At 36.2% G+C, this 27,706-nt stretch overlaps 1 protein-coding gene across 5 annotated transcripts; it reads right to left on the minus strand.

Annotated features, from left to right (window-relative positions):
- Positions 1-415: 415 nt before the first annotated feature.
- Positions 416-27,161, minus strand: TMPO (thymopoietin). 5 transcript variants are annotated; one of them, XM_006071109.4, is made up of 9 exons: positions 26,614-27,153; positions 19,056-19,182; positions 16,767-16,925; positions 11,411-11,508; positions 5,195-5,314; positions 5,000-5,095; positions 4,468-4,578; positions 3,406-3,494; positions 416-2,631 (listed from the first exon to the last, which is right to left on the minus strand). In XM_006071109.4, exons 1-9 carry the CDS (start codon positions 26,890-26,892, stop codon positions 2,346-2,348), a joined length of 1,365 nt encoding a protein of 454 aa, XP_006071171.1. In that variant the 5' UTR covers positions 26,893-27,153; the 3' UTR covers positions 416-2,345. The 5 variants fall into 5 exon arrangements, with proteins under 5 accessions (XP_006071171.1, XP_044797399.1, XP_006071172.1 ...); XM_044941464.2 differs by lacking the exon at positions 5,195-5,314; XM_006071110.4 differs by lacking the exons at positions 5,000-5,095; positions 5,195-5,314.
- Between the last annotated feature and the right edge of the window lie 545 nt (positions 27,162-27,706).

The following is a 27,706-nucleotide window of genomic DNA, read 5'->3' on the forward strand; positions in this document are numbered from 1 at the left end:
CTCCCCACACTAAAGATTCCATGTCTCCTCTGCTTTCTTCTTAAATCTTTGGTGGAATGATGTTATGTGAACTCTGAACAGCCCTCGGTGACTGTTAATTCAAAGTAAAAGACTGACCACATGAATGGAAGAGAAATGAGACATCAAGAGATAACATATTGCAAAATGCTTTATGTAGAGAGTGAGAGGTACCTCCGAGAGCTTGCTTCCCTACATCATTCTGTGAGTATAAGAGCTATACACTGCTTACCTAGGAACAAGAGGACCAGATTATTACAACAACTAGAAGCAAAACATAAAGGAGTAGACTAAAATGAGAACTAAAATTCAATAATACACAAATCTCACATACAAAATGTTACCAGGAAACCTTAGTTTGTGCTATTTGAAAAAGTATTTATTGCAATGACAAAACTAGAGGTTAATTACTTTTTTATTATTGAATTATATTGTAAAGTCTACATCTACAATTTTAATCAGGAAGAAATGCTTTGCATTTACATCAAGGACACATTTATTCTAGTGGAATTAAACAGACACAGACAAAAGACCAAGTACACATTAAAAAAAAAAAAAAAAAGACTATATGTTTTACCTGGTCCTACTTTTGCTAGTTTGGACCATACCTTTTCTACTAGAAAACTGATCTCACATACATGTTAAGTCTGATTTATCCTCCCACATTTCTGAACATTAAATGCAGCTTCTCACAATTTCTAATTATAAACAAAAGATGGGAAACATAGTTTACAAACAAAGTAAGTAAAAGTAGACTGCTATTACTGTATAGAGGCAACGCCGAATACAACGTACTCCCTCTGTGGCTCATCTCAAAATACTTTTACTTGGAGAGGCAAGCATTTCTCACCTAGGAGCAAGTTTCCCACTGCCTTTGCAGAGACCAGACCTGCAAATGTTTCTGGTCAACTGCAAAGTAAGTGGAAAATGACTACAAAATATCTAAAAGCTAAATGTCACACAAGGGCTGATGCAAATAAAAATTGTGTGCTGATCTAAATATACACCTTCAGCTTTTTCTTTTTAAAAAGTATCTATTTCAGATGATATTTAAAAATAACTTACATTTTTAATGTGCTTTATTGTCAATGACTGTAAAGTTGAAACAAATGATTAAGTCAAATTTTTGTTTTACTTGATTCTATAGAAATTTCAATTACCCACTACTTTACCAAAGTTATACATGAGGTAAGTTTTCGCTAAAAAAATAAACCAACCACAAGGATAAAATTAACCATTTCAAGAGTAAACAAAAATCATAATGCCCGCCTCAATTTCAGAGTTTATAAATTTATGTGTTAACTACTGTGTATCCAAGGAAAGTTTGTAATGTAGCTTAAAAGCACATCTTTTTGCACTTTCAAATCAAATTATGTTGGGAAATACAGGGCAAAAAACCTTGGCAAAATTTGTTTTTAGTAACAGAATAATTCAGTAATGAATCCAAATGGAAACTAAGACTGGTGTTTAAAATTTCTAACTTCTAAACACACACACACACTTATCTAAAAAGTATTTTGGTAACGAATTGGATTGATAGAATAAAATGTCCTGTAAATAAAAAGTACAAGTTTCCAATTATAGCCTTATAGCTAGCCAAACAGTCTTTAAAAACATGTACAGCCAGCTAACAGTTCTGTAAAACACACATGTTGCCCTGATAGACTCCTGCTAAAATCAATGTCATTTAAATGGGTCTTACTGAAGTAGGACACTCATGATACTAGTTATCTTTTAAAAAGTGAGTACAATAGGGCTACAACAAAAACATTACTATTAAAGGTTACAGAAGAGATTATCCCAGGACTTTCCCCCATAAACACCATCAAACTTTGTTGCAGTTACAAAAAGTAGAATCCCAAGTTACTTTTTCTCTTACTGAATCTCACATTTCCCATATCTCTAGTTTTTATTCAGTAGAGAGTAGTTCTTAAAATCTTTTCTGTAAGAATTCAAAGTATTTAAACATGTAGCTTCACATTATACTGCCATGTTTTGCCCTTCTTGTTTCCCAAATACACAAAAACAATATACATTTTTCTCAAAAAAGAAATAAAGATGTCCACATTAAAAAAATAAAGCCTACAAAAAAGTTCCAGAGCTAAAAAAGGTTATTCATATGGCACGAAGTGATCTCCTACTAGTCCAAGTTCCAAAACATTAAATGAAGTCCATTTATATATCTTGCTTGCTTTCAATGGAATACTACATTTATTGAGGTGAAATCACATTTTTTTTTGTTCTTGAGTCAACAAGTGTACACAAATGTTTTTTGATACAGTTATTAAAAATAGGAGACCAAGTTGAATGTGCCAAAGACATATCATTCAGTTGACTTTTTTAGAGTCATTAGATAGAAACTTATAGAATGGATTTCCTTGATTGGTTTCCATAGCTTGATAGACCAGAAACAAAAAACCGGCCACAACAACAAAGAGCAAAATTTTTATCCACATGGGAATGGAGCGTCCCTTTTTTGTCTTTTCTGACTTGACATCTGCCAAGGGAACATACTTAGGAATATATTTAGATGAATAAGATTCCTCCATCCTGAAATCACTGAGTTCTAATGGCCGGCCAGCAGCCCCTTTGATTGGTCTGCGGCAACTAGCACTGTTGGGAGTGAAAGGAGGAAGAGAAAAATAAATATTAGATAAAGTTATGACCTAAATAATAAAAAATGTCATATCATTCCTAATTTCAAATTCCTAATTCCTCAAATTCTTTGAGGTAATAGTAAAAAACTGTCATTAGTCAACCTATTTAAAACTTCTATACATTTTTCATTTAGATTCATGTTTTATTAGAAAATAATTATTCCGAGTATTATAAATAGTCACTAAATTTGCCTTTTTAAAGGTTTTTCAGAGCTAATATATTTACGAGATTAAGAGGAAAAAAAAAAATAAAGGTAGTTTGGTTGTGATTCCCCCGTGACGAAATAATTCAACAGATATCTAAAAGCAGTCTTTTCAATTAGTAAAGAGAAACACTCAGGAATAAAACTGATTTCCTTCTTGTTCGCTTTCAGTTTAGATTTAAAAATAAGAATTAAATAATAGGTAAACTGATTTACTGACAACCCTTCAGCTTAACAAATTTAATTTTGGAATTGACTCAACTTTCAAGAATATGAACTAGTTAGTGCTTAGAAGAATTAAAGAGCTCCCAGAAAGAACATTTTACTTCTGAGAACAGAGGCACAATAATTTTGTGAAGAATTAAAATTTCTGATTATATATGAATATATAAAATAATTACGTTGTATACCCTAAATTTATACAATTTTAATGTGTCAAATATACTTCAATAAAGGTGGGAACAAATAAATAAATAAAAATGCTCTAATAGAATACATTATATACTTGTTTCAGTGTATGTGAATACCTAATTCCTGTTGGTGTAGCTGCTTCAAAGGGAAACATTTCCTTAAGAATATCCCTTTCTACTCTTCTTTCCTCTGTTTTTTCTCCCACCTATTAAGAAACAAATAAACAACCAAAAGTTAAAATTTAATGTAAATGCACAATGATTAGAACATAATTTTAAAGAGAAGTTACAGAGAACAGAATGCACTTAAATCTATCCAACTTTTACAACTGCCATTTTAAAATTCATTATTGCTTAATTATCCATGCATTTCCAAAGCTCTCTTCAAATTTCCTCAATGTGAAGATATGTTTATGTTGTAATGGGGATCACACATTCAAAAACAAAAAAATAAAATTCAACAGCTAATATGGCAGTGTTAAGTTCCCTCTGATGCTTTTCATAAGCATTAAAAGTATATTGTTTCTTCCTATTAATTTTGTAATAAAACAAATGATCAAATATAGAACACATAAAATTAAGATAGATCTTTTAACAAATTTTAGTATATGCTTTTAACTACAGTCAATCCAATCTTCCTAACTTAAGAAACAGAATAATTTTTTAAACAACCCGATTGCTTTGCTAAATTACCGTTATGCCCAGATCAAAACAATCTTTGATGAAGAATCATTAAAATTATATCATGCAGTTAGTACTTTAAAGCTTAATTTTATAAGAGTTAATTCAAGTATTATACAAAGGCACTGTAAAGTCCCATTACCTGACCTTTCAATGAAAGATAGTATAGCTTCCCCCATAGCCCAAGTAACACCTTCAACTCAGATCCATTTTAACAGAGGACATATTAGAAGCAGCACATAAATAATCACTCCCTTGAAAAATGGAACTTAAAGAGGCACATAGTAGCAAGAGGATAGTATTAGCATGTCATACTATATTAGTTACTTTTCACCGTCACTAATAAAGTATGCCTTCAAGATAATATATGCACATATATAGACACACACACCCCACCCAATTAAGAAAGCACCGCTCCCTCCCACTTCAAAAAACAAATATAAATATTTCTTCATTAAAAGATCAATGATAGCATCGATCTAAATTTTATTCATTTACTTCAGCTCTTGTCAATGGTTTCTTTGGTGTTCTTCTGGGTATGTCTGAGAATTCAGTGATTGGCAGAATAGGAGCTGCATGCTTGAAATTTCCAGTCACCCTATTGACAACCTGCCAAGATTCAAATTATTCAGACTCAGAATTATCCAAACAAAACAAAGACAACGTTAAAAGAAAAAAAAAGATAGTTGATTTCTGTAATATTTGAAACTTTCCCTTAATAAAAATTTAGGCATAAGAACCTAAAATAATTATTCAGTGTTTCATATGTGAAGGAAGCCTTATCATTCTTTAAACATGTTAGCAAAAAAGTATCCTTATAACACTAAGGATTCTTGAACAATGAATTATATATATATTTAAGTGGCTATATTGAAAAATTCTAAAATTCAGAATTATATGGGGGAAATGAATTTAAAATATGCTTTAAAACATTTTAAGTTTGAAGTCTGTCAAAATTTACCACCTCCCCAATTCTAATTAAAGGGTAATTTACAGAAAATACCACTTGTATATTATGAAACATATTTACTAAGGTTTCGTTGCTTGAAGCCATTATAGTTTCAGCTATGGGAGTACTCTCTGAAATTATTGCACCATCTATACGAAAATGTTCTGAAGTTTCCACCTGTTAGTTTGAAAACAAAATAAAAACAATAAATATAAAATAACCACTAAGACCCTACCAATCTGAAAACCCAATTCTAGGCAGTAAGCCTTGCATCACCCTTTTCCTCGGAGTTCTTCTTGACCCTCTTGTAGATTCCCTAGTTAATGCCTGCAGAGGTCCGCCTTTTGAAGATCCACTTGTCCATTCAGTCTCAGTTACTCCAGCTTGAGAATAGCTCTATTCAAGCATCGACACATTAAAAAGTCATATTCTAACATCAAAACCTTAATAATGATGGCCATATTAGCACACTAAGAATCCATTAATGCCAGCATTTGAAAATAATGCTCTGCCTTCCAAGTATCACTAAATGTAATGACTGAACATATATGCAGGCACCAGAAAACACTGAAAATATGGTCGAGTCCAACTATAGGAGCTCACATACTATAATAAAAGTGAGGGTGGGGAACACATTAATTTATCACTGGCTCCTTTTGTGACTTGCTGTTCGCTATATGGCTCCAGTATCATAGCTGCATCTCTGGCTGTCTAAACAAAAAAGCAGGCTGATCACGACTTGTAAGAAAGTCATTTGTTATATATAAGAAGTTAGTTTCCTTTTAAAAACAAAATATAAATTTTATAACTGTTAGATTAAATATTAGTCTTATCATGTGGTCAGGACTAAATAGAATCATGTGAAAAGCACTATATTAGTGCCTATACTTGAAGTTTTTGTTTAAATGTAGATTCTGATTCAGTAGCTCTGGACTAAGGTTTGAGAATCTACATTCCAAGTATCACCTTATTTAACTTTGAAACCTCTATTACCAGAGGATTCTTTTAACTAGGGGACACCCATAAATGATCAGTTATACTAGAATATGCCTAAATTGTCACTTCTGCTTTCAAGCTAATATTTTATATAGATAACTGATGTTTTTATATCCAAGTTAGTGTCTACTGATTTTAAAGACAGAAATATATTTTACTCTTATCTTGGGACAAGAACAGTCATCCAGTAAGTAAGTTCATTTGGCTGGAAGCACTACTACCAAAACACCACAAGGTACACACTTTGTCTCACACACCTGGTTTTGTATTTATCTCTATTTGGAACTGACTTTATAAGCTTTTCCCCTTTGACTCATAATCTGAATCTTTGGGTTTCTTTTCCTACTACCAATAGGAAAAATCTGGTGAATGTAAACAATGTCCCTCAAAAGACAAATCTGTAAACAATTTACACACATATATAATGTGTGTGTGCGTGCTTAGTCACTCAGTCATGTCCGACTCTTTATGACCCCATGGACTGTATCCCGTCAGGCTCCTCTGTCCATAGATGATGCTTAATAGTTAAAATTTCTGATTATTTGAGTAGCATGGAACACTAGTTTTAATCTGAGGTTCTCAATCCTGGTGGCACAGTATAATCTAGGAAGCTTTTAAAAAACACCAAATGCCCCAACCCCACCTTTGACCAATTAAGTCAGAATTGCTTCTAGACTGGCCTGGGCTTAACAAAATTTTGTAGCTCCAAAGGGATTCTAATCTGCCAGGGTTAAGAATAACTGGTTTAAGATAATGTAACTGACTTATTATGCATTTCAAAGTCAAGTATTTTTTTCAAACTAATTCCAACACTGCTACCTCTTTAATAATCAATTAATTGCTCAAGGCCAATAAAAATAATATGAGTACTTAAAAAGACCAAATATTTTACCTATAACCACGAAGGTAAATGGGTGAAGAAACATCCTTTTCCCTTAAAACTGGTTATTTACCAAATCCCAGGACTTTCCATTTGTTTTATTCTGAATAAATAACTGAGATAATCTCATCAAAAATTTTACCAAACATCTACTGAAACTATTATAGTTTATACAAAAAAAAGTTTACATTTTTAAAATTAGTTATTTTTGACAGTAAAGGCCAAGTTACATGTAAAGATTTTTAAATTTTCTTCCCTGAAAGAAAACACAAGAAACTTACTCGTTGCCTGTGGGAATAGCTGGCAACAGGGAAAGGAAGGACATTCTTCACTATAAATCATTTATGCTTTCTCTGAATCAGGTTTATTAAGTTCTCTGCTTGAGGGCTGTCAACCAATTTTTATTAGCTCTTGACTATCACTATCTAATTTAGAATTAATCATCTTCACAGAAAACTATCTTTCACTATGAAATATAGTTTTCTGTGAAGATGATTAATTCTAAAAAAAGAAAATTTTTTTCTACCAGAATCCACTATGAAACAAGTGACTTTCAGAAGTGTAAATAAAAAACAAATTACATTCAGTATTATAACTACTTCAAGATGGACCAAATAATCACTGACTGAAAAGAAACTCACTGTTATGTAAAATTAGTAGTTAATGTGACTGCTGTCTGCTCTGTGGTCCAAGTAAGAATTGTAATGTCATCTATATACAGCAAGATATTCTATAGAAAGTGGTCAATTTATCATGGAGACAACAGGAGGAAGAAACAAAAAAATCTATCAGGTAAAAAGTTATTCAGAAGACATTAGGTAGTTGGGGTACATGAGAATGCAGGAACTAGGTTACTAAAGGAGGCCATATAAATCCCACTCAGTAATAATACAAGCCCTAAACAAATTTATAACTAGTTTGTAAAAAAAGATGATCAGGATAATTAAAATCCACCTTACTAAGAACTACTGATTTATGTAAAACATGACCAATATGGTTACTCATATTAACATCAAAAAACAAAGCAAAAATGGCACCATATTCCTCCAGGAGAGAAAGATACTCCCACACAGTACTTGTGGGAATTGAAAATGCTTCAACTTTTACACAGGGGAATTTGCTAACATCTAGAAAAACTGCCCAGTAATTTCACTTCTAGATTTTATAAACTGACTAAAACATGAAACAACGCATGTAAAAAAGGCTGTTCGCTGGTTCACCTTCGCATTAATCAGAATACCACATAACTGAAAACAATCCAAATATCCACCAAAAGGAAAGCTGGTGGCTGAATAAATTACAGTAAATCCATAAAATGCAATACTATGCAGGGGTACAAAGCAATGAGGAGGATGGCTCTACTATATCCTGTTATGAAGTGACTCCCCAGGATATGTGTTCAGATTAAGAACAGAAAGACAAAAATGTGCAGTGTATTATTTACACTCGCTTCCTTTTTTATAAGGAAGCGAGTGTAAATAATAATAAAGAGATAAATGTATTATTTTTCTGTAATGTATTATTTATCTGTATTTAAAAAAAGAAACAAAATATAAACCAGAAAGAAATAGTAACCTTTATAGAAAGAACAAAGATAGAAGCCAGATTTCTGACTCTTCTTTTGCCCAAATAAAACCACATATATTCTCAATAATTAAAAATAAACATGAAAGGAGAAAAAAATTATTTTCAAGTGACTTTAGGCATAATATTTTGATTTTATATCCCTGGCATAAGAAAAACTGCCCCCAATCTGAAACTGTAATTAGCAGTTTTACTACTAGTAGTAAATACTGTTATTTAGAAACATATAGTGAAAATTACATAAGAAGCTATTAAGAACCAAGATACTCAGCATAAGAAAAGAGAGTCAGAAGTTTGTAAGACTGAGAAAATAGCCTACATTCATAAACTTGAGAAACTCATGACCTATTTTCTCTTTCTAAAAAATAAGTATTCCTAGCTCTACTCAGGCATCCCTAGTGGCTCAGACAGTAAAGAATCTGCCTGCGATGCAGGAGACCTGGGTTCGATCTCTGGGTTGGGAAGATTTCCTAGAGAAGGGAATGGCTACCCACTTCAGTATTCTTGCCTGGAGAATTCCATGGACAGAGGAGCGTGGCAGTCCATGGGATGGCAAAGAGTTGGACACGACTGAGCAACTAACACTTCCACACTTTCACAAGCTCTACTCATTGAGAAAGCCCAGAACAATGACAACCCAGCAGGAAAGAACTCCTTGGCATCCAGGTTGTAGGTACCTACCTCCCAAATATTTTCCACTAAAAGGATTAGGAATTCTTTGGAAAAAATGACTAACTTATAAGAGGCAGGAAATATACATGAGTCCAGGACTTCTTACTGTGCCAGAACACAAGAAATTATCAAAGACAAATGGGTTCAATCAAAGAGAGAAACCAACTCAGTTAATTCCCAGCAGCTACGGATGCTATGATTTGAACATGAAAAAAATAATGACTACAACTGATCATGTATCAAATATATAAAAACCATACTAGTAAAAATATATTATTGATAACCTTTCAAAATGACTGGGCACTTAACTTGAAAACTGGCAAATAAAAGGCATGTAAGCAGTTATCCTGGCTCTCCTACATGAATTTTATTTCCAAGTCACTAAACAATTCATAAGGGGAAGTTCTTTATAAAGGAATTTTAGTTATATAGGTAAAAATACAAGTCACATCCCAAGTACTGGTTGTGGCTAGAGGCTACTTAATGAATAGCAGATATAAAATATTTCCATCATTACAGAAAGCTCTATATAGCATAGCCCCACTAAAAGTCTAACTCCCAGTCTACTGGAAATACAGGGCATAAATGAATGACCCTTGAAGAAGCAATCTGCCAAATCCACAAAGTGAGAAATTCTGTAGAGAACTAATCTAGTTTCAGCACCAAATAAATAGAGGAAGGGAAAACAGTTACAGCGGAAATAGCTACAGACTTAAGACAAACCCCAAAACACCGAATGATTATGTGGAGTTTGTATGCAACCTAATTCGAGTAATAATCAATCATAAAAGAGACACTTCTGAAACTGGAGGTGATTCTATGAAGAATGTATAGAGCTTTGAACACAGATATGAAAGAATTATTTATACACACACACACAATGCCATTATCATTCCAAATAAAAATAAAATCCAGCTATTATCTTTTAGAGATATATACTGAAATACTGACATTTTTTAATGTGTGAAATGAGAGGTGGTTGGAGATTTATTTTAATACACTTCAGCAATAAACAACAAAACCAAAAAAACTAAAAACGCTGCAGGGTGCAAATGAAGATAAAACTGGTAAAATGTTAACTGCTGAGGTTCTGTGAATGGTCAATAAACTCTTTCCTCTACTTTTCTATACAATTTAAATTTTATATAATAAAGCCATCATCTAAATCCTGCCTGCCATCTCCTAAATGTACTCTCTCCTTTCACTGTCTATCCTGTCCTTTGATTTAGATTCCTCAAGTCAAACAATAACCCCCTGAACCTTATTTAATACCATCCTCCCAACATCAACCTCTTTTAACCTGGTATTTGACAAACCAATGCATTCTTCTTAGCACTAAACCATCTTGCCTACATTAACTGGACCAAAGTTCTCCATGTCTGTCTATTTCAGTGCTCCTCACCAGATCTTCCTAGTTTCTCTTGCTTTGTTATTTCCTTATTCTTCAGTGTGCCCCTGCAGCTCTTCCCTGGCAATAACAGATAAAAGGACAAAATATTTATTCCAGTCTTTGTTCAGTATTAAACAAAATCTTCTTTCATTCAAAGTTCTACACATTGTCCATACAGTCACTAAGCTTGTTGCTAACAGTTCCAATATTGAAACTAATTACATCAAACTAAGAAACACATGGCTTAAGAAATCAATAACACTTCCACTGAGGATGTGTGACTTAAAAAATGACAAAGGAAAAATGAAAAAGATAAACAGTCAATGAGACAGAAAAAGGATAAGGAAAAGAACTCTAGGGATAGATCAATCCTTGATTAGTTAATACTTTGTAAACTGAATTCATTTATATCTGTGCTTAATTTTCCCTTAGTTTCTACATTTTCCTTTTGGAAAACTGCACCTTGCCTCACCTATAAAATGATGAATTTTCATCTAGAATAAGGAAAGAAAACAGTATGGTCTTAGGACCAGACTAGCTTCAGAACTGAGGGAAAAGCCACAGAATATAAGACAAAAATAAAAGCAAAATCAAAGACCTAGAAACAAAGACACAAATATGAAACCATTACCCTGCCTTTTATTGTATCAGAATTGCTTAGGTGTTTCCACCTTTTAAAAATATTGGCATTTCTCTTAAAAAAGCAATATGACTGGCTCTGAACCATGCTTAGCACAGAATCAAACACAAATGAGACATTTACTAAACACTTAGGTTTTGCAGTAAACACAGGATACACTACTGACAGAACACACATAGTTCAGATTTCCAGAGTCATTTACTGAACACTTTATTATTGAATGTACTGGATTCTGGGTGTCAACTATTAACTACAGGCTGGGACACAGGCAAATAAGTGTTGTAGCAGATTGCTTACAACTGAATACAGTGATCATAAAGCTAAAGATACCTGATTGTGCTCAACTCTTCTTTGCTTGAGTGTTACCGGAGTCTTTGCTCTGCCTTTCAGTGGTTCTCTCTTCTCAAGCTTGAGCTCTATTTTAGAGTCTGGAAATAATATTGGAGAAACCGTTACTCTCTGAAGTACACCATAAACTGTGTCATCCTAACATTACTTGGAACCCTGGTTTTGTTTCCCTGATATGTAAAACAAGTCTATTGGTATTATCCCCAGAGACCCAAACTGGTTAACTGCAATATCTGTCTTTAAAAACTTTTGTTTCTCATTCTTATTTTATTCCATTTTTATGTCATCCACTCCATAATATGATCACCACTTCTTCCTATTTACTTTTTTTTCCCTGGGACTAACAGCCTGAAACAATGTAAAATTCCAGAGGTTTTTCACTGAAAACAGTTTAGAAGTGAGAAAAGGACATTAAAACGCACAGTTACCATTTGTTTCGATACAGTGCATTATTACTATACAAAGGTTTTTAAATTAAAATTTTGAATGTGGAAGGGAAAGTGCTATAAAGAATTTGAAGAATGAGAAAAACTTGTATGGTATCAAGCTGCTAACACAGTACTCTTGCCTGGAAAATCCCATGGACGGAGGAGCCCGGTAGGCTACAGTCCATGGGGTCGCAAGGAGTAGGACATGACTGAGTAACTTCATTTCTTTTTTTTCAAGGAGGTATCTTGTTCATAGAAAAGTAAATCACAGGTCACTTCTTCTTTCCATAATAAAGTAACATTTCTTTGAAGAGAAGCTAGTGTATATATATTACTAAGCATATCACCATGATAGTTATTACCATAACAACTCAAATACATGTATCTTTTTATATGGTTCAAAATCCCATTCTCCTAGTCTTGATTTTTGTCACCATTTGAGAGGCTAGATTTTTCAAGAGACTGATAAAAATTTTAGTTAGCTTCCATACTTTTGCGGCCATTTATCTGTGTAACAAAATTAATGTTGTCATTTCTATTAACAAAAAGTTAATTACTTTCTTATCAGAGACAGAAATGGAGTCAATTCTTAAAACAAAAGCTTAGTCTTCATGAAGTCAATGGTTTCGCTAAAAAACAGTCAAGATAATTATGTGGCTTGCTAACTATCTAGACTAGCACTAGTCACTCCAGTCTACTTGCAAGTTTCCCAAAAATAAACAGTGATTTTTCCTTTTTACCATGTCAGTTCAGATAGTTTCATCTTTATTTAGGATTAAGGTATCAACTCCATCCCCAACTTCCTAGTAATTCTATTAATGGCTCTATTATCTATGGGACAATCCTTAACAAAGTCTTTTGTCTGTTAACTCAGAATCTTAGGAATTAGAAAGCACGAAGTAAAGAACCCAACAGTAGTTAGCAGAAATTTGGTTACACAAATTAGTAATCTGGTCACACACTAGTTTCTCTTACAAACTTAAATTTCAATAGCTGATAAAAAACATGATCCTCATGAACTATACTTCAATTAAAAAAAAAAACAACAAAAACCCATGGTCCTCAAATAGGAAAAAAAAAAAAAAAATCTGAATATTTTCAGCTATACCATTGGAATGTCAGGTGAGTTTCTATGAGGAAATGGAAAAGGCATGTTCATCCACAAATATCTAACTTGCTGCAACTCCAAGAATAAAACACACATACAACATGTTTGTGGAGACCACACAAAACTGTTCCAATTTAACAACTTTATTGAATTTGCAGAAGCATTCTACAGTTATACATTTAAAAAATCACAGAGTACTTAATAGGTACATGTATACATGTACATTTCAAAAGACAAATAACAAAATTACTCCCAGAAAGCTGCAAAGATGGACAGGTTAGTCTAAGAATATAGTAATAGCTGTAAGTCCCAAGAGACTGTATTTTGCTTATACTTAATCTACTATTTTCCATAAAAATACAAAGAAATTCAATAATCAAGTGCCTCTACAATTAGACTCTCTCATCTTACAATCATAGAAATGAAAACAAAGAATAATATACTGCTTTATATTGACACATAGAAACTGCTTTACAGTATGATTTCTTATAACTTAAAAAAAACTAATAAAATTGCTTTGAAAATTTAGCTTAGATTAAGCCAAATCATCCATGAATTACTACACACCTTAGGAGTGTAAGTTCCAGCTTTCTTAATTCATCTGACTATAGCTTTACAGTTATGGTGAGACTGCAGTATCCCAGAATACTACGGTCTAGAGCAGTATTTCTCAAAGTGTGGTCTACCAACTGTTTGCTACCAGTCCATGAAAAAATGAGGCATTTGCACTGGAATGTAAATCAGCACACTGTCTGTCTCTCTCAATAAAATTTTACCTCAAAAATAAACCCTGTCATTGGTCTAGATTCAAATTCTGGTACATGCTTATCTTATCTGTGGATAAGTAACAGTTTGTAGACTGGCACTTTGAGTTGCACTGATTTGGAATATTATGAACAATACTGTAGACATCAGCAAAAACAACACAAGTGAGAAGAGAAATTATGTAGAAAATATAAGTTCTGGAAAGCAAAGAGATATTTAGTAATATTTAAACCATGAAGACTCAACTTATAATCTAGTTAATGGAATTTTCTTAAAGAGCTATAAGAAACCCTTAAAATCTTAAAATAGGAACAACTATTTGAGAAAAAAAATATGATCTAGAAAAGCTTTAAATTGTTAGTCTCAGGCTTTCTATATATCCAACTTAAAAAAAAAGGCAGTTATATGTAGGCAATTACCTTTATAGTGCAATTTAACTGGTAGAAGTTTGACAGTTTGGCATAAAAGTATTTCAAATTCCTAGAAAAGCTGCCAAGTTCCCCATATTAAAGATTACATAGATGTCTTTATTCTTAATTTTACTAGTGTTTATTTCCACACTTTTTAATTACTTTGAGTACTTCTCTTCCAAATAATGTTCCACCTTTAAAGGGCACAACAGCCAGCTTATTCTTAGAAGCTGGATTTATTTTGCAATCCTTTAGCCAGAGATGTCGGCGGCCTAAAGTAGAAGATCCCATGGTATGGGCAGCCATCTTTACCTCATCAAAGGCAGCTTCACAAAGGAATGAGGCTGCATCATATGCTCTGCTTAGCAATCCAAGTGCCTGGTTCGTGCAACTAGGATCTGAGCTAAGAATCTGTGCAGCCTGACTCACATCTGCCTGCAGAGCCCGAGCTACAAAGGCAGTGTGGGTTGCAACCTGCAATGCTGATGCTGCAGCTTCATAGGTTCTACAAAGTGCTAAGTCCAACTGTTTATCACAGGACTCAGTGGAAGCTGCCTGAATACTCGCTGGTGGAGTGGCATGAGAAATAAACTCTAGGATTTCATCATCTACTTTTGGAACTGATAATATCCGTGTTGCCTCTCTAGAAGAAACTGGATACCTGCATGCCAATGAAGGCAGCTGCCTATCAATTTGCTGCCACTCCTCTTCAATTACTTTTAAAATAGATTCATGGAAGGGAAAAGATAGTTTGGGGGCATCTATTTTATCATGCTGTGATTGCTCAGACATTTCTATGCCTAAAGTAGAGAGTGAGTGACAAACAACAGTTTTTGCAAAAGACATCAGTTCAGATCCAGGTGTATTTTGAAATGTCACAAAGGAACCTGAATCCTTTTCCTCTACTGACTTTTCACTGAATCTCGGTAATTTTCGTGGAGGAGACAGGGGTTCAGTTTCTCGAACATTAGATGGACCAATTCTCTTCCGTGTATTTGCTACATCGAGAAGGGGTGTAGAGGTAGAAGTCCCAGGCAAACTACCTCCTCCACCCTGGACCAACAGAGAATTGACATAATCTCTGATTGCCCTAGCAAGTGGTGGAGAAATTACTTGTGATTGCTCAGACTCTTCTAGTGCTTTCCTTTCACTGGAGAGAACTGACTGATCTGAACCATGGGACCTCTTGGTACATACTGGCTGAATTTCACTTTTCTCTCCAAAGTAAGTATTTTCTACTGTGTCTTTATAGCAAGTACTGGTGGTTTCTTTAATCAGTGAAGGAGAAGCTGCAGCAGAGACCAACATGGCAGCGAGTTCATGCTGAGGAGATGACGAAGAACTTTTCTCTAAACATCTATCATGGCTAGACTTGGAGGAAACAAACAAACCTCCAGAGGCTAACTTTTGGTCCCTGTCAGGCAAGGTTGTGGCAATAAGAGGTTCCCTAGGTAGGTCTCCCTTAGAAGAATGTACTTTCTTAGCTGCCTGTTGTTCTGTCCTGCCCAGAGGAGGACGGGTGGAGATTTCAGGAAAAGAAATAGCCTGAAAAAATCCACCAGAGGCAGTAGTTGGAAGTTCAGAAAAAGGAACAAAATCCCTAGTGGACTTCGCTTTCTTGTGTTCTTTCTTCTTTCCTGTAGAGGCAAAAGAGGCAGGAAGTTTAAGCATTACTGTGTTTAATCTGATTCTACTCTTTGCCTCTTTGCTAACATAGTGGTGAAGGAAAAGACTCTATATTTCATATTTAGAACAACCAATCTGACAGATTGTGCCCTGACAGGCAATGCTTATAGAGATATAACCAATTTGAGTCATTAAATAGTCATGAGCTAACAAACAAGTCATATGAATTAAAAATTTATAAGTGTCAAGTTGTCATATAATAAATTTTAAAAGGTTGTTTATTTCACATATTACTTGAAAAATATTTATATACCATGGCCAATTTTCCTTAAAATAGCCCACAAAAAGTATGTCAAATTTACTGTAGTTGTCTTGAAATCAGATCTTCTAGCAAAAATCATAAATTTAAATGCTTATCAACAGAGAACAGAGAAAACATGCCATATGTAAAGACTACTGCTATATGAGAAATAAACCAGACGTATGTAATAAATCGAAAAGAGATCTTAGTAATATAACACAGAATAAAGAAAAATAAGTGGCAAGATTTAGCAATGATATCACACTGATTTTTAAAAAAGTACAAAATAATACCACAGACAGATGTATATGAAAAAGTATTTTAAAATAGGCTGCAAAAATAAGCATCAAATTAATGATAGTGTTTGCTTCTGTGGAGATGTTACTCAGAAAGGGGTAAGCGGGGAAACTTTGCCTCTACTCGTAACACTTTTTCCTCTTAGAAAGATGAGACTTGGGGCAAAAAAGATAAGGATACCTGGCAATTTTATGTGACAAAAATTAGACATCTGTACTTTTCTGTTTCTTAGAATTCTCAACAAAAGGTATTAAATTACTTGGAGGACTAATCATGGGAACAAAATCTACATGTATCTTGGTAATATTATTTAAAATTTTATCTTCACGTTTATTGTATCTGATGAATCTGAAAAATTTTTATTTTTTTGATTATATAGTTTATTAACATCACAAAATTTTACCTTCTTCATTGTCACTGTATCTGTCAGAGTCATTACTTCCATTCTGTCTTGTATTTTCCACTGAAGAAGAAATTGTTGGCAGAGGAGTAGAAGATCTAGATTCTGTTCCTTGTTCCCTCAGTTTCAACAGCTTTTTCTCATATAGTTTCCTGGTTGTTCCTGCATTAAGGCAGAACTTGCTTTATTACTTGTATTGTCTTATATAAAGATTCAGCTCAGACATTATCTTTGGAAACATTAAAATGCTACTTTTCACTGTTTCTTCTTCTAAACTTAGTGCTTAAAATATTTTCTAAAACAGGTTTTTCTCCTGAGATTTTAATACATGATTTTAACAGTGTTTTTTTCTTTTTAGTAGCATGGGATACACAATAGATTGATTTAGGTCTTAAGGATATCCTACTACTGAAGAGTCACGTATGACTGAGTCTCTTTGAGTGAAAAGTTTTGAACTTTGTGTAATTTCTCTAGTACTATGTAGTGAGTGTTGTCACTTTAGTCGTGTCTGACTTTTTGTGACCCCATGGACTGCAGCCCACCAGGCTTCTCTGTCCATGGGATTCTCCAGGCAAGAACACTGGAGTGGGTTGCCGTTTCCTCCTCAGGGGTCTTCCCGACCTGGGGATAGAAGCCACATCTCCTACATCTCCTGCACTGGCAGGCAGGTTCTTTGCCACTAGCACCACCATAGTATTTGCCTTTGTAGAAAAATGTTTATAAACAGACTGTACTCTAAATTATTATGATTTAAACCCCACAATTCTAAGAGATTAATATGCCTATAAAACGCCATTCAGTTATGGAAAAAGCTCTGTAAAGTCAAAATTTAAAAATCAATATATTTGACACACAACACAGTAAACTTAAGATGTTAAATCATATTTAAATATACTGCTGCAGTAAAAATAACCTTTTATGGAAAACGTGTTATAAACAGAAATTACACACCAATTAGATGGCAAAATAAAATTGATTATAAATAATTTAGTTAAACATCAATGACAACCAAAAATATTTTACGCTAATGCATGTCTTTCCTTGATTTCTATAAGAGGAATAACATGATAAACATGTTTTCTAGAAACAATGTGCATCTCAGAATGCTATGTATAAAAGTAGTCTTAAGATGAAGAGCTGGGGAAGGGGAAATAGAGAGCTGTACTTAACCTTTCAGTTATACAAGATGAATAAGTTCTAGAAATCTAAGTATGGCTTGGGCTATAGTTAACAATGCTGTATCACATCCTTGAAATTTGCTAAGAAGGTAGATCTTTGCTCTCACCACACATACACACATAAAAAGAAAACCATATGAGATATGTTAATTAGCTTGATTAAGGTGATCATTTCACAATGTACATTAAAACAGCAAGTTGTACACCATGTATGTACAACATGTTTGTCAATTATACCTCAATAAAGCTGGGGGAAAAAACAAACAACTGGCATATCAACATGTAATTTAATATGTTTGATACACAATACACAGGTTCCAACATCTCCTTTTATAATTTTAAACGAAAAATATAAAAAGTGTATTTATTGTCTGTTCGTAATTATATTAATAGGCTTACTATCATCCATTTGGAAGCAGTACATTAATTCTTATTTGCAACTACACCTATAGATAAAAACTCACAAATCTACAGTATTCAAAATTTTATATAACTGAGAAGATCAAATAGAACTTTCTCATCTTGAGTTTATTGCCAACACCCTCCAAAATTAAGGCATATCAGCCTTGCAAACTTAATGACCTAACAATAACCAAATGATGAAAATCCAGGGTATTTACTTTCAAGTTTTCTCTTTTCAGTTTGCTCTTTAGGGTATCCTTCTTGATTTACAATTAAGATAAGATTTTTTAAACCGCATTTTTAATGATAACTAAAAGGGGGTACTATGCTGGGAATTTAATAACTTGAGTTATATTAACAAGTCTGCCACTAACTTACTGATTTGGATTAATCTGGCCAGCTATGTTACCTAAGATTTTCCTCAACTGTTATATAAGACCCATTATGTCTCACCAAGCAATATGATATGGGCACAAAACGAAACAATCTAAATAGAGTAATCTTGAGGATTATATAGTTAAGATTATATAGTTCAACTGTCTAACTTTATTTCCCCCATCTATATTTGTATTTAGGGAAACTAAAGTCTTGGTCATAAAAATAATTAATGACAGACAGGCCCTTAGAACAAAAGCTCTACCTGCAAGACAAGAGGGGAAAACAATTTTGGGGACTGCTTCATAAAAGGATACTTGAAACTTAATCAGCTTACCCACAATAGGACCAGGGTTCACTCCATATTTCACAAGCTGATCCAGAAGATCTTCGTTAGAGAGCTCTGTTACATCTAGATCATCTTTATCTTCTGGTCTGGGTTTATCAGTTTTCTTTGTGGCTTTCTGTAAACAAAGTCCAATTATCAATTCCTAATTAAAATTTCCAAATTAAGAAATTTTCATTTACTATATAACACTGCATGTAATAAACATGCAAATTTATCTTCAGGCTAACTTATGCTACAGTAGGGCTTAGCAATTTGATTAATTTAAAAGCAACTCATTATTCAAAAGTATTTTGTAAGTTCAATTATAATTATACAAACCTAACAAGCCAAGCAAGTAACTCAAATTTTAGTTATTACTGTTAAAATAGTCGATTTTGGTTAACTTATCTAAGAAGAGGTGATGACACCAAAAATTCGAAAGAGCAAGTCTGGGTCTGAACATTTTCATTCAGATATTCCTAAATAACAATTTACTACTGGCTTTTCAATAATTCTTGACAGTTTAAACCAGCAAACTTTAAGACTTTACCATAAAGGTTTACTCATGTTATGTATAAAAATGATTGCTTTTAAACAAGCATACTGGAATTTAGGAAGCCCAAACGGATATTCTTTTTTGTATATAGTGACTTTAGTAGCCAGTTTTTTGACACATGAAGGAAATCAGACTTTATGAATACCTATCACCTCTGTTACTGCTTTGTTGCCACACAATCTACATGATCATTTCACTAAGACTAGCTGAAAAATGTGGAACAAACGCAGAGAAAAAAAATCTAAAGGTGGTTTTTAAAATAATTTAAGGGATAGCATTATTTACTGGAAAAACTATATAAACTTCCAAGGTTAAACAGGGGAAGGAAGTGAAAGTCTGGTTACCTTTTAGGGTTGTGGCAAATAGCTTTACAAATGTCTCAGTAATCCCAGAAAGCATCAGAGTACTGAATATAAATGGTTGTTTAAATAATGGCCACAAATATCAAAGTCAATGTAGGCCCAGATTACTATTTAAGGCAGAAGAGTCAATACTGCATCCTAGAAATATTTTATGCAAAATGGCGAAAATCATAAAGTTGTATGGGCTGTTTACTTTCCAATGATGCTGAGGGGGAAAGAAAAGCCAGGCATTATTTGGTCACGTACTAGAATTTGTTTTTCAACCAAACAAAAATGTGAAATAACTTTATATAAAGAGCATAAGTTATGACCAACCTAGACAGCATATTAAAAAGCAGAGACATTCCTTTGTCAACAAAGGTCTGTCTAGTCAAGGCTATGGTTTTTCCAGTGGTCATGTATGGATGTGAGAGTTGGACTATACAGAAAGCTGAGCTCCGAAGAACTGATGCCTTTGAACTGTGGTGTTGGATTCTTGGGAGTCCCTTGGACTGCAAGGAGATCCAACTAGTCCATGCTAAAGGAGATCAGTCCTGGGTGTTCATTGGAAGGACTGATGTTGAAGCTGAAACTCCAATACTTGGGCCACCTGATGCGAAGAGCTGACTCTTTTGAAAAGACCCTGATGCTGGGAAAGATTGAAGGCAGGGGGAGAAGGGGACGACAGAGGATGAGATGGTTGGATGGCATCACCGACTCGATGGACGTGAGTTTGGGTAAACTCTGGGAGTTGGTGATGGACAGGGAGGCCTGGTGTGCTGTGGTTCATGGGGTTGCAAAAAGTTGGACACGACTGAGCAACTGAACGGAAATGAACTGAAAGAGCATAAAAAGAACAATGTCATCAACACAAGAGAAATTGATGACACAATTTTTTAAGTGTCATGAAAAATTACCAAGGGCACTTTTAGGAGGCTTTAAAATTGTACTCATCTAGGATCATCAACATCCCACTCCAGTACTCTTGCCTGGAAAATCCCATGGATGGAGGAGCCTGCTAGGCTGCAGTCCATGGGGTCGCTAAGAGTCGGACATGACCGAGCGACTTCACTTTCACTTTTCACTTTCACGCATTGGAGAAGGAAATGACAACCCACTCCAGTGTTCTTGCCTGGAGAATCCCAGGGACTGGGGAGCCTGGTGGTCTGCCGTCTATGGGGTTGCACAGAGTCGGACACGACTGAAGCAACTTAGCAGCAGCAGGACCATCAAGCTCAAATCTCAAGCAACCTACAACTGATGTCAAAATAGCTGCCCAGAGTCTAAGAGTTCTAGATATCAAATCCTTGAATTTTTTACAAAAGGCTTTAAAAAAACAAAAAGACCTAATCCTGTCACCTACTTGAATTTTCCAAATAGATTGGGAAGAAAAACTCCATTGTATAACATAAATACTTTAGATATAGATCACTTGTAGAAAAAAATTCCTCCAACCACAAGAATGTTAAAATTCTCTTAACATCTATGAATTTCAACGTCTGGATACAGCCTGAGGTTTTCAAGAACTCTATCTTTGTGCTCATCACATTCACTACTCAGTTTTTATTAGTTATCTGCACATATGCTTTACCTTTTCCAGATGATAAACTCCTTCAGCAATAGTCCTTCAGTCTGGTCTGTTATCAAAATCTCAGAACTTTTGGAAGAGTTGCCTCTATTTTAAAAAGTCTTACTCCATTCTGAGTCCTAATCATGGGCCTGAGAATCTTTATTCTAATGTGTAGCTCAGGTGATTTTGGATGTAGCATTTAAGAGGATAACACAAAACAGGAGTACTGTCATATTGTAACCCAAGCATCTGAAATTAAAGAGAGTCCCTGACATAGGAAAAGGTACCTGATAGATGTTTCACTGAATGAAGAAATCAAAGCGCCATCCAATGAAGGGGAAATTAGCCACTTATTTTAAAAAAATCAATTTCTTATTAAGAAAGAACAAAGCCTTAGCAAACCCAAGCAGGAAACCAGCTTCCTTACATTTTCTTAAAACAGTGAAAAACTACAGCTGTACAAAGAAATTTTGAGTAAGAGTCCAATAAACCGGCATAAGGTAAGTCAAATAGTACAGGTGTTCATATCAGGGCACCTGAGCTTTACTTTTAATGAAAAAAAGTTCCAGAAAAGTAATGCCATTCTATGAAATATCAAATTTAATGAGAATATAAAAATTGGGAGTATACATATTTACCAAGTAGTGTAGTATACATGTTTATCAAACCAGCAGTTTCAACCAGGAAGAAGGAATCATTAGTTGTACCGATTTCTGCCTCCAACGAGCTTTGTTCCTTTAAGTAAATATGTAATTTGTTTCCTTTGGTCAAAAATACCAAGTACCAATTAGGTGCCAGGCACCACTCTATAGTTTCTTCCCAACTACCAGATGATACTGGTTTTTTTCAACTTTAAAATTCAAAAGTTCTATGATATCACCTAATGAGCCACTCATTTAAATCTCTACCATTACCAGCAAAGATGCTGAAAAGTGAAAGTGAAGTTGCTAAGTCCTGTTCAATCCTTTGCGACCCCATGGACTGCAGCCTACCATGCTCCTCTGTTCATGGGATTTTCCAGGCAAGAGTACTCGAGTGGGTTGCCATTTCCCTCTCCAAAGGATCTCCCCAATGCAGGGATCGAACCTGGGTTTCCCACATTGTAGGCAGACGCTTTACCATCTGAGCTACCCGGGAAGTATTAATATAACATTATTACTATAAAACAGATTCTACTGAGCATTTATATACCAAATTGTGTTCTAAGTGCCTTATGTATTAACTTGAAAGAAACTGAAAGTCGCTCAGTTGAGTCTGACTCTTTGCGACCCCATGGACTCTCTAGTAGTCCATGGAATTCTCCAGGCCAGAATACTGGAGTGGGTAGCTTTATCCCTTCTCCAGGGGATCTTCCCAACCCAGGGATCGAACCCAGGTCTCCTGCGTTGCAGGTGGATTCTTTACCAGCTGAGCCACAAGGGAAGCCCAACTTACTGAATCCTAAATATCCTATGCGATAGATACTTCCACTTTACAAGAAAGGAAACTGAAGCCCAAAGTTGTTTAGCTAACTCAAGCAATCTGCATACTAAGTTATAGGGTAACACCTGAGCAGACTTTGTATAAATCACTTTCACAAACTTACTCATCCAATTCTGAATGTATTATGGTAAAACTGTATTGCTCTGGCATTAAAGGCAACAAAATTCAGAAATCCCATGTTGTAACAGCTATCATGTGCTGTAGTTGCTGAGCACTACACGCCTTCACAAATGCAACCTCATGCAATCCTCAATCTAAATAGTTATTAGATTATTCCTATTTCAGATGCAAATTGAGCATCTGATAGGCACTGTTCTTTGTTTGAGATTATCTGAACAAGGGCAGACCTGGGTTTTGAATCTGTAATTCGGAATCAGAAGCCTGTACCCTTAACACCTCACTGTAGGTGGTCCATTTATGGTTTAACATTTACTGTATAACATCCTCCTCACTGTTCTGCTCCATGTCATTAAGTATTTGTTAAGAATTCATAATTCAACAGATTAGACCATTCAAAAATGCCATGCTCTCCTGGATCCCAAACAGCTACAATGTTTTACACCCTGGAACTGAAAGGCAGACCATCACCTCTGTAAATGTTTATTTTTGTCGAAAATATCGGTAATTCCATCACTGGAAAATACTGGTTATCATCAAGATGCATGACACAGAAAGCTTAGAAAAAAGAAAACTAAAAACAAAAACCAAACTCTGAACATGTAAACATTCTGTCCTATCACACCAAGTGAGCCTGCTCATGGCAGTGGCTGAAATGAAACAACTCCTTTAATTAAACATATTCCACATAAACCCATATTTAAATTGAAGGTATACACTACGTCCTTGGCCAAATCCATATTAATGTTTGTTTTAAAATGTTAAAAAATTCACCATTAAATTTGGCTTTCTCCTAGGTTATAAATATTCTTTTAAGAAATGTGACTCTAAGGACTTCCCCATTGGGTCAGAGTTAAGACTCTGCTTTCCAATTCAGGGGGTACCAGCTGGATCCCTGATTGGGGAACTCAGGTCTCACATGCTGCAGGGTGGGACCACCAAAAAACAAAAACACCTGACTCTATATTGTTATTACACATAGGGCTAACAATGACTGGAACGTAAACACTGTATATACAAGAGAAATAATTGTATAAAAAAGAAGAATAATTTAATATACCGATTATAAATAGCATACAGTATTCTTATAAATTCAATATATGTTTTTCCTATGCCTAATAAAAAAAACTATCAGACTCCTCAGTTAAAATAGAACTCAAAAAAAAATAAATAAATAAAATAGAACTCATTTTTTACTTAATGTGCTTTAAAACAGAAAATGATGTTGCTAACCAACTACCACTGTTAACCTTCTCAAGTTGTTGATACCATTGAGTCCAACTCAGGGTACACATTTCTGAGTTTTACAGTTATTCTCTATAAGGATTGAAACAGTAATTGAGGTACATGTTACTGGACAAAGGTTCCTTTAAAAAGTTACTTTCTTTCACTCAGTTTATCTGCATGTGTGTGTGCTCAGTGGCTTCTGACTCTTTTCGACCTTATGGACTGTACGGCCTGGACCTTACGGACCTTACAGCCTGCCTGGCAGCTTGTCCATGGGATCCTTCAGGCAAGAATACTGGAGTGGATTGCCATTTCCTCCTCCAGGGGGATCTTCCCCACCCAGGGACAGAATCTTAAGTCTCCAGCGTTTCCTGCATTGGCAGGCAGATTCTTTACCACTGAGCTTACCTGGGAAGTCTGTTTATTTGCATTGTGCTGACTAATTTTGATAAAGTTCATAACTTACTGAGCTAATCCAAGAAATTAATTACAGTGGTTGGTAGGCCTACAGGAAACAAACTCGTGTAGTTAAGAGGCCATCATAGGAACTCAACAATGTTAGATAACTGAACTGAAATTAAAAATTTTTACATTCAGGTCTTCTTATACCCCAAACACAGGTCAGATTGGGACATCCTCTCTTCTAAAGTTGGAGAAAAAACATCAAAACTGAGATGGTTGTTTCTGTCGACAACAAATCATCATCAGAATAAGAGGAAATAATCCTATCACACACATACAACCAAATACTTCCACGATTCAAGAATGATACATTTGCACAGAAGACCAACATAGGAGTCTATATAAGATTAAAAAAAAAAAAGTGATTTAAATGGAAAATATTTCATTTTTCAACCAAATTTTTACTAAAATAGTTTAAACATTACTTTCGTTTTCTGAGGGGCTGGGGAAAAACAGGTAAGGGATATTCTTTATTTCAAAAATAAATTTCTTCTTATGAAATACAGTGGCTTTTTTCAAATCCACAAAAACAAGCCATCAGAAACAATAAGCTGAAAAAAAAAAAGAAAAAAGGAAACAGTAAGTTGAGATTGAACTTTTATTTATCAAACCAATATTTATTTGGCACACCATATGCCAAGTACCGATTTAAGACGTAAGATTTTTAATTTCTCTAAAGCCCAGGCTTAAGATTTAATTAAATCTACATGTATGTATTATATCTTTCCTTCATTTCCATATGGGTAGTCCAGAAAACACACTGGATAAGTTTTTTAAAACTAAAGTTAAAATAACTTTGAAAGAAGCAGTCCTTAATCAGTACCAACAACTCCAAACTCCACTTTTAATGTTTTACAAAGCACTGTACTTTACACCAATCAGTTTTAACCATATCCTATAATGATTTGAAGTGACAACCAGGCTTGTTAATACTAAGAAAACAGCACATAAAACCCACCGAACAAAACCCAAACTATTCTCAAACAAAATGCGCATTTGCTGGAGCCAATCTGAATTCGGGATTAAATATTTCAAACTGTAACACCAACAAAGCAGAATATCACGAAATAAACATTTCTCCTAATTCCAAAGGCTCTCCTTTCTTCATGCAAATACACCAAAACCAACCCTCCCAAACCATTAGTACCTAGGATTTTCAAATATTTGAGCGTCTCTGATAGTCTTTCAACATATATTTTTAAAAGTTTGCTGAATTTAGAGTAATGCTGCCCCGCCAAAAAACAGCCTGGTGCTAGAAAGGAGTAACCCAAACAAGAAAAACACAAACCGTTCAAAAAGCCCTCCTTATGCAAAGAAACATAAAAAGGCGGGAATTTCTTTATTTCAAAATTTGGTTAGATATCAGCATGTCACAAATTGCCCTCCAGGGAGCGCTCTGAGACCCGCTCACCAGTCATTTCGGTTAATAAAGCGGGAAAACGCTCGAGCGTAACCTGTAGCGGTTTCGAGCTAACCCTTCTCAGGGCTTTTCGAAAAGGGCTGGGAAGTCCCGGTCTCACTACCCGCTCCCGACGGCCGGGGGTGCAGGGACACCGAGCTGTCCGCGCGCAACCCGAGAGCAAAGCTAAATTCACACCGCACGCCAAGACGCGCGCCCCGCGGCCCCAACTTCGGGGCTCTCCGCTCCGGCCCCTCCCCTCTCAGAGCCCGAGGCCAAGAGGCCGAGTCGGGCGTCCGAAGACCCAAAGGCCAGCCCCCTTGGGCGGGTGGGGGGCCCACCCCGCCGCCGAGGCCCGAGGGGGCGCCCACTGCTCAACGCCCGCCTTTGTGGCCCCGGCCGGGCGTCCTTACCCTGCCGACGGCGGCGCGGCTGCGGCCCGCGACGGCGGCCCCGGAGCCGAGGACCGGGGTAGGTTCGCGCTCCTCGTCGCTGGAGAAGTCCGGGGGTCCCTTGCTGTTGGCGCTGGTGGCGAGCGGCGGCCGGTTGCGCGCCGTGAGGTGCTGCAGGTAGAGCTGCACATACACGTCTTTGCGCTGCTCCCCGGCCGGGAGCGTCACATTGTTGGCGACCAACTCACTCTTCAACTTCTCTTTCGTCAGGACCGAGGGGTCTTCCAGGAACTCCGGCATCTCGGCGGCGAATCCCCTTCCCCGCAGCCCTCACACCCTCCGCTCACGCCGGCGCGCTCGCTCCTCGCCCGGGGGAGGGGGGGCCGCGCTCCCGCCTCCGAGCCTCACGGCTCCCGGCCGGGACTGGCGCCTCGAAGCCCAGCGGAAACCCGCGCACACAAAGCCAAGCCAAAGGCGGACACAAAAGCCCCTGCAGGACAAGTGCGGCCCAGAGCAGCCAAGCCAGGAGTCCGCACCAACCCCAGCCCACACACCACGGCCAGGGGAGAGGAGTCTCTTCGCCCACGCCCCAAGAAGGCGCGCCGCCATTGGCCTACGACCGGAGGAAGCGCGGCGGTGATTGGCCGGACGCCTCGCGCGGGTTCCATTAGCCGCGGCGCCCTGCGAGAGGTGGTGGAAACGCAGTTTAAAAGCCGCTCGGGCGGGAGCCCTTGAGTGTGGCTCGTATGCGTTTCCTTTTCCCCCACCCTTAGACGGCGGTAAGGGACAAGTTGCACTGCTTTTTGTGCGCCGTTTCCTCTCCCTCCCCCTGCTGGAGAAGCTGTTTTTCTCTCCGGGGTCAGTCGCCGCTAACGGGCCGAATTTCAGGGCAGCTGCGAGGACCTGGGGGCTGGGCCTGGCTCAATCCCGGGACCTTGGTTCAACGAAGAATAGCCGCAGCCTTTCCTCCCCAAACGCTAGCCCTGAAGGGAAAGAAAAGAAGCGAGGCGTGCTCGTGGACGCTCGTCTTCCTCGATTTGATTTACTAGGGGGGAGAGCGGGAGTTCAATCCCTGCCTGCTTGCGAACGCTTCTTTTGTTCCTGAAATTTAGGA

Source organism: Bubalus bubalis, chromosome 4, assembly GCF_019923935.1.
Source record: "Bubalus bubalis isolate 160015118507 breed Murrah chromosome 4, NDDB_SH_1, whole genome shotgun sequence".
Classification (NCBI taxonomy): Eukaryota; Metazoa; Chordata; class Mammalia; order Artiodactyla; family Bovidae; genus Bubalus; species Bubalus bubalis.

Coding starts and splice junctions, on each gene's coding strand:
- TMPO (XM_006071108.3), bottom strand. CDS start 26,892: ATGCCGGAGTTCCTGGAAGACCCCTCGGTCCTGACGAAAGAGAAGTTG. Junction 19,183..26,613: donor GCCGCGCCGCCGTCGGCAGG/GTAAGGACGCCC, acceptor CTTTGTTTACAG/AAAGCCACAAAGAAAACTGA. Junction 15,777..16,766: donor ATACAGTGACAATGAAGAAG/GTAAAATTTTGT, acceptor TTGCCTCTACAG/GAAAGAAGAAAGAACACAAG.